We start from the raw sequence: 21,420 nt of genomic DNA, 5'->3' as shown, positions 1-21,420 counted from the left end.
CTTGCCTAGTCCCTTTCACTGGAGATGCCGGGGACTGAACCTGGGACCTTCTGCATGCCAAGCAGATGCTCTGCCACTGAGCCAGTCCCTCCCCTATTATAAATGATCTCCTGAGGACAGAAAGATCCGTTTCCCTGGAGAAAGTGGCTGCTTTGCAGGGTGGACTCGATGGCTTTGTACCCTGCTGAGGTCTCCCTGCCCCAGGATGTGGTGATACTAGTCGTGATGCATCCCAATTCTCTCCAGGCTCAGAGGAGCAGGCCTATTATCTTGGGTGCGGTGGGACCCAGGCAGGAGGCTGCTGCTGCCGTCGCCTTGCTTGGGGGCTTCCGGGAGGCCCCTGGGGGTGAACAGACTGCTGGCCCTCCTGGGTCTGATCCACCCGGGCCTTTCCTGAGGCGCAGAGCGGGCAAGCCAGGCCTCCGCTTTCCAGCTCTCTCTCATGTCCCTGGTGGGGCAGGAAGGAGGTCTGGCGGACTGGCAGCGCCTCTCCAGACCACAGAGACCCGTCCCCACATGGCTTCTTCGGAGGATGGCCTGGATGGCGCTAGAGAACCCACGGAGCCCCCCCCCCCGCCTGCCCAAGCGAAGCCCCCCCGGCTCCACCCCCCCGCCCCCGTCTGCAGGACCTGCCCAGGCCGCGGCTGGCAGCCTTCGGCCTGGTGCCGAGCCCCGCAAGCGCTTCGGCGCGCCGGCCCCTGGCCCGTCGGGGTCGCCCCCGGCCGCCCTTCCCTTGGGCAGCGCCGCACAGGCCGCCTGCTGCGGAGCGCGCAGCCTGGGCGGTTCGTCCCGTCGCCTTGGGAGGGCTCGCGACCGGGCCGCCCACGGAGGCCGGACCCTCGCGGCAGGCCGGCTCCAGCCAGGGCGGGACCCGGCCTGCGGCGGCTTTGGGCAGCAGCGGCCAGGCGAGAGGGAGCTGGAGGCCGGCCCCGCGCCTGGGCGCGCGGCGTCGGAGGGAGGGAGGCAGCAGGGGGCGCTGCCCCTCCACCTCTGGCCAGGCGTCCGAGGGGGCGGGGGAGGCGGGCCGGGCCGGGCCGGGCCGGGCGGCCGAGGGGGCGGCCTCTCCTGGGCAGCGCGGCGCGGCGCAGCGCAGCGCAGCCGCCCTGCAGAAGCGCTCCCCTGCTTGCCGAGCGCGCCCGCCCACCCGCCCGGGAGCCGGAGAGCTGCGCAGAGGCCCCGCCGCGATCCGCCCCCCCGTCCGAGGCGGCGCCGCCATGGGGCGGCCCCCGCTGCTGGCCGTGGCGCTGGCCGGCCTGGCCGTGGCGGCGGCGTGGGGCGCGCGGGCGGGCGGCGAGGGGGCCAACGGCAGCGGCGGCACGGAGGTGCGGCTGGCGGCGGTGCTGCCGCAGCACAACGTGGGCTACGCGTGGGCCTGGCCGCGCGTGGCGCCGGCGCTGGGGCTGGCGCTGGAGGCGCTGGAGCCGGCGCTGCGGGCGGGCGGCCTGTCGGTGCGCACCCTCTTCGCCACGTCCGAGCTGGACGGCGCGTGCTCCGAGTACGTGGCGCCGCTGCAGGCCGTGGACCTGAAGCTCTACCACGACCCCGACGTGCTGCTGGGCCCGGGCTGCGTGTACCCGGCCGCCGCCGTGGGCCGCTTCGCCGCGCACTGGCGCCTGCCGCTGCTCACGGCGGGCGCCGTGGCGTCGGGCTTCGGCCGCAAGCACGAGGGCTTCCGCACGCTCGTGCGCCTCGGGCCCTCCGCCGCCCAGCTGGGCGCCCTGGCCGCGCGCCTCCACGCCGCCTTCAACTGGAGCGCGCGCGCCGCCCTGCTCTACGCCGACCGCAAGACCGACGACCGGCCCTTCTACTTCACCATCGAGGGCGTCTACGAGGAGCTGCACGAGGCCGCCAACCTCACCGTCCGCTACCACATCTACGCGCCCCCCCGACACGCCCCGGCCGGCGCCCCGGGCGGCGGCCAGGAAGAAGGCGGCGGGCCCGACACCGCCGTCCAGTTCATCAAGGCCAACGGGCGAGGTGGGTCTCGCGGCCCAGGCGCGCCGGGGCGGGGCTCCGGGGCGGGGGGCCAGCCCGCCAGCCGCGCCTCGCCTCGCCGGGCCGCCCAGCCCTCTCCCCAGGCCGCGTCCCTGCGCCCCACCCCTCCCGGCCGGCCGGCCGGCCCGAGGGTGGCGGCGCAGAGGGGCGGCAGCCCTCGAGGGCTCGGCGGCGGCTGCTCCGTGGGGGGCGGCCCGGCGGCGGGGTCCCGAGGGAGGGAGGGAGGGAGGGAGGGGGGCGCGGGGCGGGGCCGTCCTGCCCGGCTCCCCGAATCCACCTGGGACCAGCAGAGCCCCTGCCTCGCTCCTCCGCCAGACGGGGGGGGGTCTCCCGTCACTCGCCGCCCCCCGAAAGAGCATCCGCCTAGTGTGGGCTTGGGGAGCGGTGCAGGTCGAGCCCCCCGTGGGATCTCCCCCCCCCCAGCCGCTGAGCACCCGCGGAGAACGGCTGGCGGGCCCTGCCGCCCTCCCCGGGGCCGTGTTCCGGTGGGCGGTGGGCCGGGCCTGGGGCTCCGCGTGGAGGGGGGGAGAGCGCCAGACTGCGGCGAGCCCCCACCCCCCACCCCCAAGCCGGGTGGCGTCTGCGGTGCGGGGTGCGGGGGTCCCCCGAGAGCAGGGGGGCCTCGCGCCCGTCTGGAGCCCCCGCCCCACCTGGAGGGCGGCTGTTCAGAGGCGGGGCTGCGGGGCGACGGGGCCAGGCAGCCCGAATGCCCGCAATGGCCGCGCCCGCCCCCCCCCCCCCGGCATTGGACGTCTCCCGGCCCAGGGCGGCGGCGGCGGCGGCGGCTGGGAGGCAGGAGGGGCGGCCGCCCGCTTCTCTCCCGGAGGCCCCGGCGGAGAGGTCCCGCCGCCCCCCTGGCCGGCCCGGCCCGGCCTGCAGACTGGCCCCGTACACCGCAGGCTGCAGGGGGGGGGGCTTTCCCTCCAAGCTGTGTGGTGCTGGTGGGTGCGGGGGGGGGCACTCTGGGCTGTGAGCAGATCCACTGCAGGAGAGATGCAGTGACTGTGGGTGGGTGGGGGTCTTCTGAGGCCCCTGTCAGCTCTGGCGGGCCCCTCCTTGGTGCCGAGAGCCCCCAGGGCAGCTTCAGCTGACCTGCTGCAAGGCCTTTTGTTAGCCCCACCCCCACCCCCCAGGCTGCCTCCCTTTGCAAGGGAGCCCTACTTCAGCTTCCCCCGCCCCAGCAATGCTGTGGGGGTTACCACACTTGTATGCCCAGCAATGTATTAAGAGTTTGAAAATGTTATAGAAAATATTGTTCGCACTTTCTCTGTATTCCCTCTGATGGATTAAGAGTTTGAAAACGTTATAAAAAATACCGTTCGCACTTTGTTTGGCCCCTTTAGCTGTGAAGACGTCTTCCAACCATTTAGAAGCCGTGGTATCCCCAAACCCTTTCAAAGCGAAGTTTTTTATAACATTTTCAAACTCTTAATATGGCGCTGGGAATACAGAGTGCTATCTCTGCCTTTCCAGGGGCTGACAGCCCCACAGCTGTTAACCGTGTGCCTCCCTCCCCCCCCCCTCCTGGTTGTCTGGGAAAGCGTCACCATCCACAGATGGGGGCCGGGCTGCTGCGGTCCCTGTGGCGCAAGGGACAGGAGAAGCCCTTCCTCACACTGCCCTGCTGTCTGCTCCCAGGCCCAATTACATCACAAAACCATTTAAATCAACCCCCTCTCCCAAACATACATCATTAAAACAATTTTTAAAAGAGTCAAAATACATACAAAATGTAATACATACACTTAGGAAAGAGGGTGTCACTGAGGGAATGCCAACTAAACAAAACAAAAAAATCCTTGCCCGCTGGCAGAAGATGGCATCAGAAGGGGACCTCCCTGGGGAGCCAGTTCCAGAGCTTTGGGGCCCGTGACCGAGAAGGCCCCTCCCCCTGGGTTGCCGCCTGCCTAATCTCGGAAGGTGGGGGCACCCAAAGCTTCAGCCTCTAAAAGTGACCACAGTGGTCGGGTGGGTTCATGGGAACAGGTATTACACACACCCCCTCTACCCTACGCCGCCACCCCACCATATCTCTTTTAGAGGGTTTTTTGTCAAACAAAGTGACAGGCGAAAGAAATAACTCCCCTGCCAACTTCTATGAGACACTTAAATTTTCCTCCATGAGTCATTAAACATAACTGCAATTTTTAAAAGCCCTTTTTGATAGCCACTTTAAGAAAACATGAAAGGCAGAACATATATTATCTAAGCAAATAACTTAATCCCATCCAAATATGAACGTTCAGATGAGTCAGAGGCTAAACTGAATTTGGCATCCAGGAACCTAAGCAGAGCCCTGCTGGGTCAGACCAGTGAAGGGCCATCGAGTCCGGCGTCCTGCCTCATGCAGCGGCCAGCCAGTTCCTCTGGAGAGTTAACAAGCAAGGCATAGAGGCCGAGGCCTTCCCCTCATATTGCCTCCTGGCATTGGTGGAATGCAGAGGTTGACTGCTTCTGAACGTGGAGGTTCCATTTAGTCCCCATGGCATAAGAACATCCGAAGAGAGCCCTGCTGGATCAGGCCAGCGAGGGTCCATCCAGTCCAGCATCCCATCTCACACAGCGGCCAACCAGTTCCTCTGGAGGTCCAGCAACAGGGCGCAGAGGCCGAGGCCTTCCCCTGATGCTGCCTCCTGGCCCTGGGACTCACCACAAATCTCTCTGGCCTCCTTTTAAAGCCATTTGCACCATTACATTTTGCCACCTGAAGAAAAACTGGCTCCGTACATTTCTTATTTCCTGGTCGCGATGCTCACGGCCTCTGACGGGGTCTCCCAAGTGCCCTGCGGGTTTGTAGCCGCATGGAGGAGAGCTTCCCCCCCCCCCCAGCTGCCTTTCTGTTATATCCATCCCCTTCGCCTTGTCTTGGAACTGTGCTGGGGGAGTTGCTGGTCTGATCACTTGAGCAATTGTGGGGCGGGGGGAGACTGAGTTCTTTGTACGGCAGGTAGAGGTTGGCTTGTTCCTGGGCATGAGGCCAGGGGAACAGCTCAGCTGGGGGTGGGAGTGGGGGGTCACTGGGCAGGAACGCCTGTGTTCTTTGAGGAGTTTCTTGCACATTTTTTTAAACAATGGGAAGGATCCTTTCGTAGGGTTAGTGCCATCAGCCTTAAGAAAATACTTTTATTAATTTATTTCACTTGCGCCCTGCCTTCCTCTTGTAGTGGGGATGCAAAGGGGGCCAGCCCCCACCTTCCTCTCCTCCATTGCATCCTCACCACAGCTAGATTCGAAATCAGCAGCACCTTAGAGACCAACAAGATTTTCGGGGGATCTCCAGTTAAAGGGACCAGGCAAGCTTCATGTGTTCATGTGATCCGGGTAACCACCGACCAGTCAGTTTGATGTCTATACCAGGAAAAGTTTTAGAATAAATCATCAAACAGTTGGTTCTTGAGCATTTAGAAAGGATGGATCTGATCACTAAGAGCCAGCACGGGTTTCTCAAGAACAAGTCATGTCAGACTAACCTCTCCTCTTCTTTTGAGAAAGTCACTATCTTGATGGAACAGGGGAATGCTGTAGATATAGTTTATCTTTATTTCAGTAAGGCTCTTGATAAAGTTCCACATAATATTCTTGTTGACAAGTTGGTAAAATGTAATTTAGATTCTCTTACTGTTAGGTGGATCTGTAACTTCTTGACAGATCATACCCAAAGAAGAGGAGTCGGTTTTTATATGCCGACTTTCTCTACCACTTAAGGGAGACTCAAACCGGCTTACAATCACCTTCCCTTCCCCTCCTCACAACAGACACCCTGTGAGGTAGGCGAAGCTGAGAGAGCTCTAAGAGAGCTGTGACTAGCCTAGGGTCACCCATCTGACTTCATGTGGAGGAGTGGGGAAACCAACCCAGTTCATCAGATTAGCATCCGCCGCTCATGTGGAGGAGTGGGGGAATCAAACCCGGTTCTCCAGATCAGAATCCACCGCTCCAAACTGCCGCTCTTAACCACTACACCACGCTGGCTTGTTAATGGTTCCTCATCCACTTGGAGAGGAGTGATCAGTAGAGTGCCTCAGGGGTCTGTCCTGAGACGTGTGCTGCTTAACAGCTTTATAAATGATTTGGATGAAGGAATATTAAACTTGCAAATGATACTCAATTGGGAGGGGTAGTGAATACAGTAGAAGACATAGTCAGGATACAGGATGATTTTCTTTGGAGGGTTTTAAGCAGGGGCTAGATGGCCACCTGACGGCAAGGCCAATTCTGTGAACCAAGGCAGATCATGAGAGGAAGGGCAGGAAGGGATGAGTCAGCATTTGGCTCTCGTGGCCCTTACATGCTCAAGGTAATGTTGATCACCACTGCGGTGACAATAAGCAATTTTCTTCCAGGCCAAATTGGCTAGGGATCCTGGTTTTTTTTTTTTTTTTTTGCCATCTTCTGGGCATGGAGCATGGGGGTCACTGGATGTGGGGTGTGGGGTTGCGAGGCAGTTGTGAATTTCCTGCATTGTGTAGGGGTTGGACTAGATGACCCGGATGGTCCTTTCCAACCCTATGATTCATCAGAACTCAGAGGTTCAGAGCTTTGACTCTCAAAAGCTCCTACCCTGAATATCTTGTTCTCTAAGGTGCTGCTGGACTTGAATCCAGCTCTCCTGCTTTAGACCAACCCGGCTGGCCCCCTGAAACTATCTTAAATAAAAGTGTTGCTCTGGCCCACCCTTCTCTGTGTTTTTTTGGGTGGGGGTGTACCTGGATCCAGTGTGGGGCAGGGGCGTGTGCCCTTTACCCACTTTGACTGCGGTGTGACTTGGCAGTGGAAGGGCCCTCGGCTGCGGTGTTGGGGGGGTCTCTCTCCGTCAGGCTGTCTTGGAGGTTCCGCTAGTTGGAAGTGCATCTGGCAGAGCTTCGCAGGGAGCGCGCGGAACAGAGTGGCGTGCTCCATCCTGATTGCGCGACTCCCGTCTTTGTTGGCGGTGTGCTTGTTTTTGGGCCCAGTTCAGAGGGGGGAGCGGGTTCTGACCCTGACACCTCCCTGGCTGCCCTAGTGGCATTCTGGTTGAGCCGCTAACCTTTCTGCCCAAGATGTGATTAAGGAGAGGCCTGCTTAGTGGTGATGCCACAGCTGTGAAACACCCTGCTGGACCCATTGCAAACAGGGGGAAAACGTGGCTTTTTCAGAGGGTGCTGTGGGGCCTGGGATCTTCTCGTGACATCTGCGTATGCCTTCGAGACCTTGTTGGGATGGGAAGGAAGGCCTAAAAGATTTGGAGACCCAAACAGCTGCTGGGAATAAACAAACTGAGCAGATAGTCCATGCGGGCTCAGCTCCACGGCCCTTCTCCACACACACACCCTCCTGCATTCTTGTCTGTAGCTTTCAGGAAAGAGAGAGAGAGAGAGAGCCCGTGGCCCCTTTCCCACTCCCTCCATGCACGGGAAATTTGATCTTTCGGCTTCAGCCTTTGACAACCAAAGATTCAGCCACAGCAGCTGTCGCACTTGGGAAGTACCAGGCAGGCTGCAGGCCGCTTCCCAAAGGTGTCTCAAGCGTCCTGTGTGTGAATCCGACCCTTGGTCCCTCAGGGCCTCCTCCGGCTGGCAGCAGCCCTCCCGCCCGCCAAAGGAGCATCTTTCACAGCACCTGCGAGCTGAGCCTCTGGACTGGTGAGGTTGCCAAGGACTGAGAAGATGATCCTGCTGAGTCCAACTCTTGAGGGCACGTCGCCTGCTCCCTGATCCTGTAACTGAACTCGGGACCTGTCATGAGCACAGCTGCCCTGCCCCAAAGCACCACGCTGCATTCTGTTGAGTTAGCCCTTTTGTGGATCAACGTGACTACCGTCTCCACTGCCGGCAGCAGCTCTCCGTCATCTCAGAGGTCTTTCCCATCCCTGAATCCCTGATTCTATAAGCTGGGGGGGGGGGGCATTGATGGGGGGCATTCTGCACGTGATGGAAAGAAGGCTGTGCCACTGAGCCGGGGCCCCTCCCTCCCCAGGGCACTTGGAGCTAGCTGGTCTTGAGGACAAACCTTGCTCCGCCCAGGCAGCACCCGTCCGCCCCGCTCCATGCCCGTAGGTGGCCGTAGGGAGCCTTTTGCAGGGCCAGGTGAGGTGAGGTGCCTGCTCTTTGGCGCCTCCGCTTGGATCTGTCTCCTGGCCTTTAACCTGGTGTATGTGTGTGGGGGGCCCTGACCTGGATGGCCCAGGCTAGCCTGATCTCGTCAGATCTCAGAAGCTAAGCAGGGTCAGCCCTGGTTAGTATTTGGATGGGAGACCACCAAGGAATACCAGGGTTGCTGTGCAGAGGCACTGGCAAACCACCTCTGTTAGTCTCCTGCCATGAAAACCCCAAAAGGGGTTGCCATAAGTCGGCTGTGACTTGAAGGCACTTTACACACACACACACACACACACGTGTGTGGGGGGGGGGGTCGATCAGGGACTCCAGCTGGGGAAAATACACACCTCTGCTTTCCTTTCCCCCTACAGGGATAGAAGCAATGGGGAGTTGTGGGGGCATGGTGCAGGGGGGGGCCTTCCCCAGTGCCATGGCCCCAATCCAGTGAGCTCTCCCTCCTCCCATGGCTGCTTTTAATGAGAATATGATTGCCGATGGCCGGGAGGGGGTCCTCCCCTCCTGTTTGGACTTCCCTCCGAGGGACTAAGAGCCTTGCAGGGGATGATTGGTCCTGTTAACATGACACAGCGGGGGTGGGGTGGGGGCTGACTGCAGTGGCACTGGGGCTGTGTGTACATTAAACCCTTCCCTGCATGCTGTTTTATTGACCAAAATCTCCTCCCCCCTTCCCAGCTCTGCTCATCTACTTATGCCCATGGGAGAAAAATGCACTCCTCTTTGCGATTTCTTTCTCCCTGGGGCCATTCAGTGTGTGTGGGGGTGGGTGGGTGGACTGGGTTAGGGTCAGGAGAGTGGAAAACTGCAGTGCTGGAGCCCAGCTGCTGGGCTCCAGTCAAACAAGCAGCCCCTTGAGCAGCCATCTGGGATTCTGAAAGAAGGTGCCAGGAGGTAGAGCTGCTGCAAAACACAGCCTTTGGGGAGAGAAATCTGGGAAGCTTTCGTGCCTGGCAAGGGTGCAGAGAAACACACACACACAAACACACAGTGACCTGGGCATGCCTTGTGGGGGTGGAGGTGGGTGTAGTACTTTTTCAGCCTCTGAGCGGGGGCCACATCAAATGCTCCTGTATTCTGAACAGATTTTTCTCTCCTGCTGTTCATATTCACTATTCTGAATTTCAGATCTTGCTTTTTACTAGTTGGATGTTCTGCCAGGTTTCAGATTTTTTTCTCACCAAAAATCAACACTAGATTCTTCAAATGACCAGATTTACAAATGCCAGAGTCTTCCTACTGGAGTGAACTTGGAGCCGACTTGAAATGGCTGCTCTCTGCATCCCCATTACGAGCCCACGTTGCTGCGGTGCTTTGTGCAGCTCCTAGCACCCTGCTGGCATTGGGTCTCAGAGCCACCCTCTGGCTCAGCCGCAAGGGAAGTCCGGCTTGTTTGGACCAGTCTGGGAAGGGGCTGGGGATCCATCAGTGTGCACATTTAGCTGTTCATTTTAAAATATTTATATGTCCATCTTTCTCCCAAGCAACTCAGGACTTGAGAGGTAACAACAGTATGCAGCCAATTAGATGTTAACAATGAACATTAAAAAACCAATATAGCCAGAGCGGGCATGCCACTCCCCTCCTGCAATCGCTCAGCTCCTGGTTACCACCAGCGAGGGGCACTTCGTGGCCACAGGGCCTCACATCTGCGGGGGCCACCTCGCCTGCCACCCTCCTCTTTGGCAGCTCTGCCTGGCTGAGCCGAGCCTTCTGAAGCAGGAGCAGCAGCTGCCCACTCGCGTGCCCTTCTGCCATCCCACAGAACACGCAAAACCGAAATGTTTGGGAGGGGATTTTAATAAAGGGATTAGAACTGCCATGTCCTGGTACCCTGCAGGAGGAAGGTTTTATAAGGGAATCGGATAATCGTTTATTGCAATGTTAGTTCCGTGTGTCTTCCTGCTTTTACTGCATTGACTCAAACTATTTACTTAAAATGTATAAAAGCTATCCTAGTTCATTCTCATGACTTTTTTTCATCATAACAAAGGATATCTAAAACGGAGGTCCACCACTTTCATACACATGACTCTCTTAGACCCCAACCAATGGCACCCCCCCATCACTGAACCAGGTCCTCACTTCTGAATTTAATTGGGCATTCCCGCCATTTTCAGATGCTCGGCATCCAGGCCCCCCAGGCACATTAAACATCGTAACAGAACTGGAAGGAACCTCAAGAGAAATCTAGTCTGACCCCCTGTACAATGCAGGAAATTCACAGCTACCTCCTCCCACTCCACCCCAGTGACCCCCTACTCCATGCCCAGAAGATGGCAAAAAAACAAAAACCCCACCCCAAACCCTCCTCCAGGATCCCTGGCCAAACTGGCCTGGAGGAAAATTGCTTCCTGACCCTAAAGTGGTGATCAGCATTTCCCTGGGCAGGTAAGAAGGGCACGAGAGCCAAACACGCAACGCTTCCTGCCCTCCCTCTCGTGATCTGCCTAAGGTCATAGAACCAGCATTGCTGACAGATGGCCATCTAGCCTCTGCTTAAAAACCTCCAGGGAAGGAGAGCCCACCACCTCCCAAGAAAGCCTGCTCCACTGAGGAACCACTCATAATGTCAGGAAGAGCCAGCGTGGTGTCGTGGTTAAGAGCGGCAGACTCTAATCTGGAGAACCACTCGGTTCTCCACTCCTCCTCCACATAAAGCCTGCTGGGAGACTGGGCTAGTTGCAGTTCTCTCCAAACTCTCTCAGCCCCACCTACCTCACAAGGTGCTTGTTGTGGGGGAGGGGAAGAGAAGGTGATTGTAAGATGGTTTGAGACTCCTTTTGGTAGAGAAAAGTAGGGTATAAAAACCAACTCTTCTTCTTCTTCTTTGCCGAAAACTCTTTGGATTTAATTTCAGCCCGATGGTTCTGGTCTGACCTTCTGAGGCAACAGAAAACAACTTGGCACCCTCCTTTATGTGACAGCCCTTCAGGTACTTGAAGGTGGTTCTCATAGCCTCTCTCAGTCTTCTCCTCTCCAGGCTGAACATCCTGAGCTCCTTCAACCTTCCCTCCCGTGTATCTGTGGCAATTTCACTGTCCTACTTAGTAGCCGTTGCTGGTTGTCTTTTCTTCCAGGAGCCTGCCTGGTCCTTGTAAAAAGCCACCCAAACGAGAGGTTTTTCTGGTAACGAATAGGGAGGGGCCGTGGTGGCTCAGTGGCAGAGCATCTGCTTGGCGTGCTGAAGGTCCCGGGTTCAGTCCCCGACGGCCTCTCCAGTTAAAAGAAACGGGCAGGGGGGGATGCGGAGGGCCTTGCTCTGCCGGAGACCACTGCCCGTCTGAGTGGACAGGACTGGCTGGGATGGGCGAAGGGTCCCATTCAGAAAGGAAGCAGCTTCGAGGGTCCCGCTCTCTCTTCCCTCCTTCCCACCCACCCTGTGCTTCCTGAGGTGGGCTGGTGGTTGTTTTTAAACCACTCGCTGAACTAGGAGGACCCGACTTCTGTCTTCTCCAGGACTGCTTCAGAAAGCTCAAGCGGAAGGACTTTATATCCTGCCTTTCTGCCCGTACCAGGGGGCCCCCAGGGCAGCTAATGATTTAAAAACATAGGTGATAAAATTAAATTAAGAAACACCATAATAAAAACATAGAAAAACATACATCGTTAAAACAGCATTTAAAAGAGCTTAAAAACAATCTTAAAGTATCTACAAAACTGGTAAAATATGAACAAAACATTGATTAGGAAGGAGGGACCGTTGAGGGCTTGCCAAGCAAAACAAAAGCGTCTTCACCCGCTGGCAAAGATGGCAACAGAAGGGGACAGATGAATCTCCCTCGCTTTAGTGCCATGACCAAGAAGGCCCTCTCCTGGGTTGCCCCCCACCTAATCTCAGAAGGCGGGGGGGGGGGGCGGGCACCTGAACACGACCTCCAAAGGTGATGCTGAAGGTTGGGCAGGTTCCAGAGAGAGTAGGTGGTCCTTCAGGTGTGTTGGTCCCATGCCTGCAAGCCAGGTATGCCTGACACTCAGCGAAAAGGCCAGAGAGACAAGACTCCCCGAGGCAGGTGCCTTGCTGGTCCCCCCTCCCCACCTGAGAGAGCTTTGCTCTTTCGCCTGTCTGGAATCCGGCTCCTTCCACCCAGGACAGCAGACTGGTGGACTTCCATGCCCCCTCCCACATGGGATCTCCCCATGGCATTTGCTCACTTGGGGGGGGCAGGTGAGGCCAGTGCAGCTCTGGCATCAGCAGCACCCCTTTCCCTCCCTGCACAAGAGCCAAGACATCCCTGCACATCCCCCCCACCCCCGCAAAGAGGGCTGGTGGTTCTCCCTCTGGACACATTCAGGCTTTTTGGGGGGGGTTGGCTGCTGCTGGTGAGGCTGGGAGGCCTCTCTTTCCAGTCCTGGCTACCCACTAGCGGGTGTGCAGAGACAGTGGGCAGATGGTGCTCCGTGGAGAGGGCCGTGGCATCCGAGGCAGTGCCTGTCTTGGAGACTGGAGGGGGGGTCTCCACGGGGCGAGCCTTGGAGTGTGGCTAGCAGCATGGGGGGGGGGAGGGAACTGAAGCCCCGGCTGGGGGAGGCCTGCCTCCCTCTCCTCTGGAGCCTCTGCTGCAGTCCGTGTCCCTGGCCATGCGGCCTGGCTGAGGTTCTGGGAGGCCAGCAAGTGGGAGTTGGCTGCGGCCCCGGGACGCCTGTCGTGGGCGGGCGAGTGGTGCCAGGGACGGAGCCGCCCCCTCTTTCCGGTAACCGGAGCTGCTCTTCGCGCCCCTCTGTTTCCAGTGAGGCAGCCAGGCGGGCAGGCAGGCAGCAGAAGGTGCTGGAATCCAGGAACCTGCACATTCTTTCAGCACAACCACAAACCCAAACATGTTTTCGTGCCGTTTCTGGCCCAGCGTCCTGAGGCAGCAGGGCTCTCCCCACAGCTCGTGCACAGCTCCACGTCCTGCCTGGCCCCCTTTCTCTCCAGCCCTGCATGGGGGAAGCCCCCTTGATACAGTCCTTTGCAGAGTCGGAGGGCCAGTGTGTGCAAAAAGAGGCTGCGGGGGGGGGGGGCGGCACTCTCTGGACCCTTTGGAATCTGGGCATGGCGAGGAGTCCAGCCGGCCGTGGGCGGGGGTGCAGAGGCCGCCCGGAATTGTGCTGCTGCAGGGAACAGCCGGCCAGAGACCCTTCCCCCGGGGGCTTCCCAGCATTCGGCTCAGGGGCCCTTTTGCAGTTTTCCGGGGGGGGGGTGTCGCCCCAGCGGCAGGGTCAGTGGTGGTTGTTTTTGTGGAGGGGGGCCTTCTCAGGGCCAGGGTGCCCTGCGGCCTGGGAGTCAGTCCTGGCCGTGGTGAATGATCCCGCGTGACCTTTGCAATGGGAACCAGCTGTGGGAGCCCCTCCTGGGAACCTGGACCAGCAGAGCCGGCTGGCTTGGGGGGGAGGGTAAGAAGGAGTTCTTGCGAGTCTCTGTTTCCTCCCACGAAAATGTGGCACCCCTGAATCAGCTTGGTGTGGTGGTTGGAGTGCGTTGGACTAGGACCTGGAACGGGTCCAGAGGAGGGCAGCTAAGATGGTGAGGAATCTGGAGACCAAGTCCTACGAACAAAAGGCTGAAGGAGCTGGGTATGTTTAGCCTGCAGAGGAGAAGACTGAGAGGGGATATGATCACCATCTTCAAGAGAGCCAGTGTGGTGGAGAGCCAGTGTGGTGTGGTGGTTAAGAGCGGTGGTTTGGAGCGGTGGACTCGGATCTGGAGAACCGGGTTTGATTCCCCACTCCTCCACATGAGTGGCGGAGGCTAATCTGGAGAATCGGGTTGGTTTCCCCGCTCCTTACACATGAGGCAATCTGGGTGACCTTGAACTAGTCACAGCTCTCTCAGCCCCACCTACCACACAGGGTGTCTGTTGTGGGGAGGGGAAGGGAAGGAGATTGTAAGCCGGTTTGATTCTGCCTTAAATGGCAGAGAAAGTCAGCATATAAAAACCAACTCTTATTCTACTTGAAGGGCTGTCATATAGAGGAGGGTGCTGAAATGTTTTCTGTTGCCCCAGAAGGTCGGACCAGAACCAACAGGTTGAAATTAAATCCAAATAGGTTTCAGCTAAACATTAGGAAGAACTTTCCAACAGTCAGAGTGGTTCCTCAGTGGAGGCGGTGGGCTCTCCTTCCCTGGAGGTTTTTAAGCAGAGGCTAGAAGGCCATCTGTCAGCAATGCTGCTTCTATGACCTTAGGCAAATCATGAGAGGGAGGGCAGGAAGGGTTGCATCAGTGCTTGGCTCTCGTGGCCCTTTCTTGCATTCCCAGGGTAATGCCGATCGCCACTGGTCAGGAAGCAATTTTCCTTCAGGCCTGATTGGCCAGGGATCCTGGAGGGCTGTTGTTGTTATTGCCATCTTCTGGGTGTGGAGTAGGGGGTCATTGGGAGTGTGGAGGGAAGTGGTTGTGAATTTCCTACATTGTGTGTGTGGGGGGTGAACTGGATGCGGAGAAAATTGCATTTCTGTTATCTGATATTGATGCATCTGCATCATATAGAGTCTCTTTCTTTGCTCTTGCAGCAAAGAAAATAAAGTTTAATGTGGCATTGGAAGGATCAACTACGTATCTTTTAAACTGAAACGTTTTAGTATATCCCATTATCTATTTTAATATTTTATTTGTTAATCCACTGTATTATTTATTTGTTTTAGAAAATTGTGATAGTCAGTGGCTAATAGATGACCCTGGTGGTCCCTTCCAAGTCCATGATTCTATGATTCAGTCCTAACCCCCCAGCACTTGGGGGGGGTGTCTACTGGAGCAGTGCACGGGGGGGGGGGGGATGGATCAGCTACAAAGACCCGACATGGAACGATCCTCTGCAGGGAAGCAGGTGTGGGGAACGTGGTCCCAGCTGCCCCTGAGGCCTTTTGATGGCTCAGCTGTCTCACAAGGAAAGCAGGAAGAGCCTCACTCACTCAACCCCCCCTTTCCAAACAAGGAGTCCTACCTGCAGGCCTGAGGGGAAGGGGGCTGTTGCCCTGGTGCTGGGGGAGGTTAATATTCAAATTATTTGCAGCCATTAAAACATTCAGAAGAAAACCAGATGATATAAAAACAAAAAACACCTCCCCCCAAGATGCCTGCAGACTCCATCAAAAGCCCTGACAAACAAACCAGCCCTGCAGTGTCTCCTGAAGATCTTCAGCAGGAGCTTTCTCCTCACCTCCTGAGGGAGTCCGTTCCACAGGGTGGGCGTCTCCATGGAACAGGCCCGGGCTCTGAACAATGCCAGGCTGGCCACCCTCAACAGGAGCACATCTGGCAGCCCGAAGACCCTACTTGGCGCCCTGGCACCTGCGGGAGGAGGCAGTCCGGGATCAGCCCTCCCCACCCCCGGCCCGGAAGGGCTTTTGATTCCAGGAGCAGCACCTTGAGTTGAGCTTGGCCAGCCAACGCCGCTGCTTCCGGAGAGGCTTCCAGGGGCTCCCCCCGACCGGCCTGGGGCTCCTGAACTCTGGACCGGCCGCGGTTTCTGTGCTGTCTTTGAGGGAAGCCCAACGTAGAGGGCGTGACCACGAGCTGAGAGATTATGGAAAGAGGCTTCTGCCCGGCCAGGCTGGCTGCGTGGACGGAGGGAGCGGGTCAAACACACGCAGCTGCCAGGAGGCCCTCTTGCCCACGACTCCAACCCGGCAGCCAGGCTGAGCAGCTCCAGGTGCTTCAACCCCCCCCCCCCCCCACACACACACAGAGGCCGGCTCTATCCGCACCAGACCAGGAGCGAAACCCTGAAACATCCCCCTTCCAGACCAGCAACACCTCTGTGGTCTGGATCTAGTACCAACAAAAGAAAACCGGGTTAGGGGTGGGGGGACAGACAAGCAGACTAGGTGTCCATCAGAAAAGGCCCCTCCCTGCAGAGCCATCTGGCTCGCTGCCGCCAGGCGCCCACCCAGGAGCCCCCTGGCCTTGGACAACTCTTGGACAGGTCAGGATTAGGGCCCCCAGCTGTAATGGGCAACTCACAGCTGCTGGAAGCACTGACTAGAAAGCAGCCTATTAAAGTGGGGGGGGCGCAGTGGCAAAGTCCAGCTTGATTTGCAGTGTAGCGGTTATTCTGGACTGATGCCCGCCTCGTGTGTTTTGTTGTACGAGCCCCGATCCCTGACAACTCACTCCACTAGCCACTGGCTGCGGAAACACTGTGTGCGCGCGCGCAAGAGAGAGAGAAAGAGAGCGAGCTGCGGCACACCAGGCAAAAAGCACGTGGATTTTCAGGCGCATTTTCTAGCTGAATGAAGACAGCAGAGAGAGGCAGATGAGGGGACTGTTCTGAGAATGGAGAGACGCCCCGGCAGACCAGCTGACCGGTCCGGAGCCGGGAGATGGGAAGACACAAGAGGTGACCTGCGCTCGCAAAGCATCTGGTTCCTGATGTGTCATTCAGAAGCACAGGATCGGTGCAAGATGAGGACCAGAGACCACCACCTGGCTGGAGAGCTCTGAGCGCCAGAGGGCCCTTCCCAGGGATGCGCCCTTCATTGGCAAAGCATCTGGTATAAATCACAGAACCATAGAGTTGGAAGGGGCCATACAGGCTATCTAGTCGAACCCCCTGCTCAGTGCAGGATCAGCCTACAGCATCCCTGGCAAGTGCTTGTCCAGCCGCTGCTTAAAGAGTTTGCCAGTGAGGGGGAGCTCACCACCTCCGAAGGTAGCCCATTCCACTGTCAAACAACTCTTATTGTAATCCTTCCCCAATATCCAGCCGGTACCTTTCCTCCTGCAATTTAAACCCATTCTTACGAGTCCTGTCCTCCAATAGGAACAGGTCCCTGCCCACCTCTACGTGACAGCCCTTCAAATACTTAAAAGGAGCAATCATGCCCCTCCTCAACCTCTTCTTCTCCAGGCTGAACGTACCCAACTACACAGGGCTTGGTCTCCAGGCCCCTGATCATCCTCGTCACGCCTCTGCAACCACACAATTCTGTCCACATCCTTTTGGAAGTGGGGCCTCCAGAACTGCACACAATGCTCCAGGTGTGGTCTGACCAATGCAGTGTACAACGGAATGATGACATCTTGCGATTTGGATGTTATGCCTCTGTTGATGCACCCCAAGATCGCATTAGCCTTTTTTGTTGCTGCACCATACCGGCTGCTCATATTTAACTCACAGTCCACTCGTATCCCAAGATCTTGTTCACATACATTGCTACCCAGAAGTGTATCCCCCTTCCAGTATGCATGTCCCTCATTCTGTTACCCAGATGTAGAACTCAGCACTTATCCTTGTTGAATTGTATCTCGTTCACATCTGCCCACTTTTCCAGTGTGTTCAGATCTCGTTGAATTCTATCTCCATCTTCTGGGGTGTTTGCTGCTCTTCCCAATTTTGTGTCATCTGCAGATTTAATAAGTGCTCCCTCCACACCCTCATCCGGATCATTTACAAAAATATTGAAAAGTACCGGGCCCAGAACCGAGCCCTGTGGCACACACACACCCACTGGACACCTCCCTCCATTCAGATGAAATGCCATTGACAACTACTCTGAGTGGTTCTCCAACCAGTTCCCTATCCACCTAACTATCCTAGAGTCTAGTCCACAGTCCTCCAGTTTACCCATCAGAACATCACGGGGAACCCTGTCAAAAGCTTTACTGAAATCCAGGTAAACAACATTGACAGAATTCCCTTGATCCAGCAAGCTTGTTACTCGATCAAAGAAGGAAACGAGGTTGGTCTGGCAGGACCTGTTGGGGACGAATCCGTGCTGACTTCCCTGGATCACCAAGCTGTCTTTCAGATGCTCGCAGATTGATCCCTTTAATATCTGCTCCAGTATCTTCCCTCGGAATGAGGTCAAACTGGCTGGCCTGTTGTTTCCTGGGTCATCCTTCCTCCCACTTTTGAAAAATGGGATAATGTTCGCCCTCCTCCAATCTTGTGGCAAGTCAAATCTCTCTTCAGGAAATAAGCTGCTTGCATACTTCAAACATTTCGATTTGAAGAAAAGGGACTAAGGATCCTCTTAGACGTGGCTTACAGGAGCCCTTGGGTGTGCACCATCTCGACCCAGAAGTATTCACGAAAGAACAAAGAACCACAAATGGACCAAGTGCTTCCAGAAATTCAGGCTGCCATGATAGTTTGTTTTATTTATTTATTGTTGAATTTATATTCTGCCTCTGCCAGAAATAGATGGATGAGTATTGGCCACAACATAGAAGGTCAGAGGCAGGGGAATGTAGGTCACATGGAGGGAAAATATGGTTTAAGGGCATCTGCTTTAAGGACGGCCCCTTAGTCCTTGGATAGAGTCATCAATCTTTTTTTTATTTCTTGTATGATATTCTATAGAACTAAAAAAAAAAAATGGCGAAACTTGTATTAATCCCAAAAACAGTTTATTTGGAATAGACTCAAACAGATAAGGGCACAGGAAGGGGAAAAAAACCCAAACTGCCCAGTGGAGAAAGATATGGTTTGAAGAGACAAACCCTCCAGTATCACAACCTATAAATAAAAGCAAGTCTACAAAGTAAGATAAAATCAGTTTGGTTTATATCTTCTGGGCACAGAGTAGAGGTCACTGGGGGGGTGGGGGTGGGGAGGTAGTTGTGAATTTCCTGCATCATGCAGGGGGTTGGACTAGATGACCCTGGTGTTCCCTTCCAACCCTACGATTCTATGATACCTAATAGGCATTTGAAAATGTTCCATGTGTAATGTTTCATGTTAACTCGTAATATTTTTCATATCTTTAATGTTAATTCAAAGTTACTATATTAGTAGTATTATTCCAATGTAACTATTGTATGAGGAGCCCCCCCCCCCCGTGGCGTAGAGTGGTCAGCTGCAGTACTGCAGTCCAAGCTCTGCTCAGGGTTTGAGTTCGATCCCGACAGAAGTTGGTTTCAGGTAGCCGGCTCAAGGTTTACTCCCATCCTTCCAAGGTCGGTGAAATGAGTACTCAGCTTGCTGGGGACAAACCACCTTGTAAACACAGTCTGCCTAGTAAACATAGGGATGTGACGTCACCCCATGGTACAGGGGACTACCTTTACTTTTAACTGTTGTATTAGAGCTGGAGTGGTGTAGAAGAAGAAGAAGAGTTGGTTTTTATTCCTTTTTCTCTACCAAAAGGCATCTCCAAGTGGCTGACAATCTCTTTCCCTTCCTCTCCCCACAACAGACATCAGGTGAGGCAGGTGGGGCTGAGAGAGTTCGGAGAGATGCGTGACTAGCCCAAGGTCACCCAGCAGGCTTCATGTGGAAGAGTGGGGTAACCGACCCGATTCACCAGATTAGAGTCCGACGCTCTTAATCAGTACACCATGCCTGGCTCTCGCTGTAGTGGTTAAGGTGTTGGATTAAGATCTGGGAAACCCAGGTTCAAATCCCCGCTCTTGTCGTGGAAGTTGGCTGGTGATCTTGGCCCCATTCACACACTCTCAGCCTCAACCCTGGCAAGTATTTCGATAGGAGACCACCAAGGAATACCAGGGTCCCTATGAAGAGGGAAGCGATGGCAAACCACCTCCCAGTGTCTCTTGCCAAGTTGGGATTGCCAAAGGTCGGCTACAACTTTCCGGCAAAAAACAACACTATTGTGTTGTTAAATGTTTCAATGGATAGGCAGTTGATTTGTTACGTAGTGTAAATCCTGTAGAATGGCTTAAAATTATAAATAAAAAATATTTTCTTAAAAACAAATTTCCTTATAAGCTTTCTTGTCCCTGAAGGCTCGCCTTCCGCCCCAGAGACTGGCTCCTGCGCGCCCTCCGTTTTCCCTGAGGCAGTTTGGGTGGGTGGGGGGAATGCCTGGGAAAGAGCCACTGTTGGAGCCGAGGAACACGCTGGGATGCTGGTTTCAAATTGATTGGGGACTGTAGCCTCCACTGCTGTGCCTCGCTTGCCGAAACTGGGATCCTGCATCATTTAATGTGTCTTGTAAACACATGCTTTGCTTCAGTTCTGTTGGTCAGACTTCTGGTTGGTCCTACAGCCCAAATCCTACCCCACTGTTTATTGAATGTCCCATCCTGTCGATTGTGTTGTCCCGCTCTGCACGATCCGCCTGTAGTCCCCGTGAGAAAGGCCGACTATCAATGGCACAATTAAATAAAACGTATAAATAAATGTGTGAGGCCTGCAGACCCCCCCCCCCCCGCCCCACTCCGGGTCCACGGAGGATAGTCTCTCTCTCGGTGGCTGCTAGCCATGGTGAGGCAGGATGCTGGACTCGATGGATCCTCCCTGCTGTGATCTAGCCGGGCTCTTCTGATGCTCTTAAGATGGGAGGTGGGTGCAGATGGGAAATGGGGGGTGGGGCTAAGTGGTGAAGCAAAATCTGTGGCGTTCGGTTGCCAGACGCTGGCATCATCCGGCATCCTCTTTCCTGTATTTTTGGTGCTGAGCGGAGACAGTTTTATTTAGGTGAACACTGCTGGGGGCAGGGGGAGAATTTCTGTATTCACTACTACATTTGATGATGCTGCTGCTTGTTGTGTTTCTTATTTTGATATTTAACTAGTTATTTTAACATTAGCCCTCCTTTCTACACATATTCAGTATAGCTGATGTAATACATTTAAAGCAGACTATAAGGAAATAAACGAGAAAAGGCCTCCCTCCCTCCCTCTCTCTCACCGCTTATCGGGGTCCTCCCCCATCAAGCCATCAATGCCCATCCCCCATCACCAGCTGCACTGGCCAGGAAAACCACTCGCTGGTTTTAAAAACGGCCCTTTTGTCTGGCCCAAACCTGTTGCTCACCGTCACCTTGCTTGGGTGCCCTTCTTTTTGGACAGTGGCTACTCGGCCCATTCCCCCCACCCCACATTGCCTGTCTTCTTGGCCTCTGGTTCTGTTTTGAGACTGATAGGTATAAAAGGCAGAATAATGGCCAACTTTGCCTGGAATATATGGTTCAAGATAACAGAGCACCTTGGAATAGGAAGGACAGATTACGCAGGAGTAAAATTACTAGAGTGTATGTGCAAATGCACAGTACGCACTCCACCACTAGTATGAGCAATGCAAAATGACATGTAGTACAGACGAACAGTCTTTCCACAACTGAGCATGCACAAACAAGTTGGAAACCATGAGAAAGAGAACAAGATTCTGGGTGCACACTTGTTTTGTTATTTTCACAAAGTCTTCCTCAGAGAACACAAAACCGTTAGACTATAGAGCATATTGAAAGGCTCTGTATCTTTGTGGTAATTCATGATGGCAGAGCTCTGTGTGGGCGTGACGTGCTGTCAAGTCGCTTCCAACTTACGGTGACCCTGTGAATTCGTGACCTCCAGAGCTTCCTCTCATTAACAGCCTTGCTCAGGTCCTGCAAACGGAGCTAGTAGAGAGAGTAAAAGCGAAAGTCAAGAGTTGTGCTGGATTGG

The 21,420-nt window shown here is 55.6% G+C and overlaps 1 protein-coding gene across 1 annotated transcript in view; it reads left to right on the top strand.

Moving 5' to 3' along the window:
- Positions 1-21,420, top strand: part of NPR2 (natriuretic peptide receptor 2) — a 54,934-nt gene that overhangs the window by 17,582 nt on the left and 15,932 nt on the right. The window contains exon 3 of the mRNA XM_056849109.1: positions 627-1,977. Coding sequence (XP_056705087.1) covers positions 627-1,977 — 1,351 coding nt within the window. The remainder of the gene's footprint in view (positions 1-626; positions 1,978-21,420) is intronic.

This window comes from Euleptes europaea, chromosome 4 (genome assembly GCF_029931775.1).
Source record: "Euleptes europaea isolate rEulEur1 chromosome 4, rEulEur1.hap1, whole genome shotgun sequence".
NCBI classification, from domain to species: domain Eukaryota; kingdom Metazoa; phylum Chordata; class Lepidosauria; order Squamata; family Sphaerodactylidae; genus Euleptes; species Euleptes europaea.
Note: the sequence above shows the minus strand (reverse complement) of the source record. Positions and strands in the feature narration are given on the sequence as shown.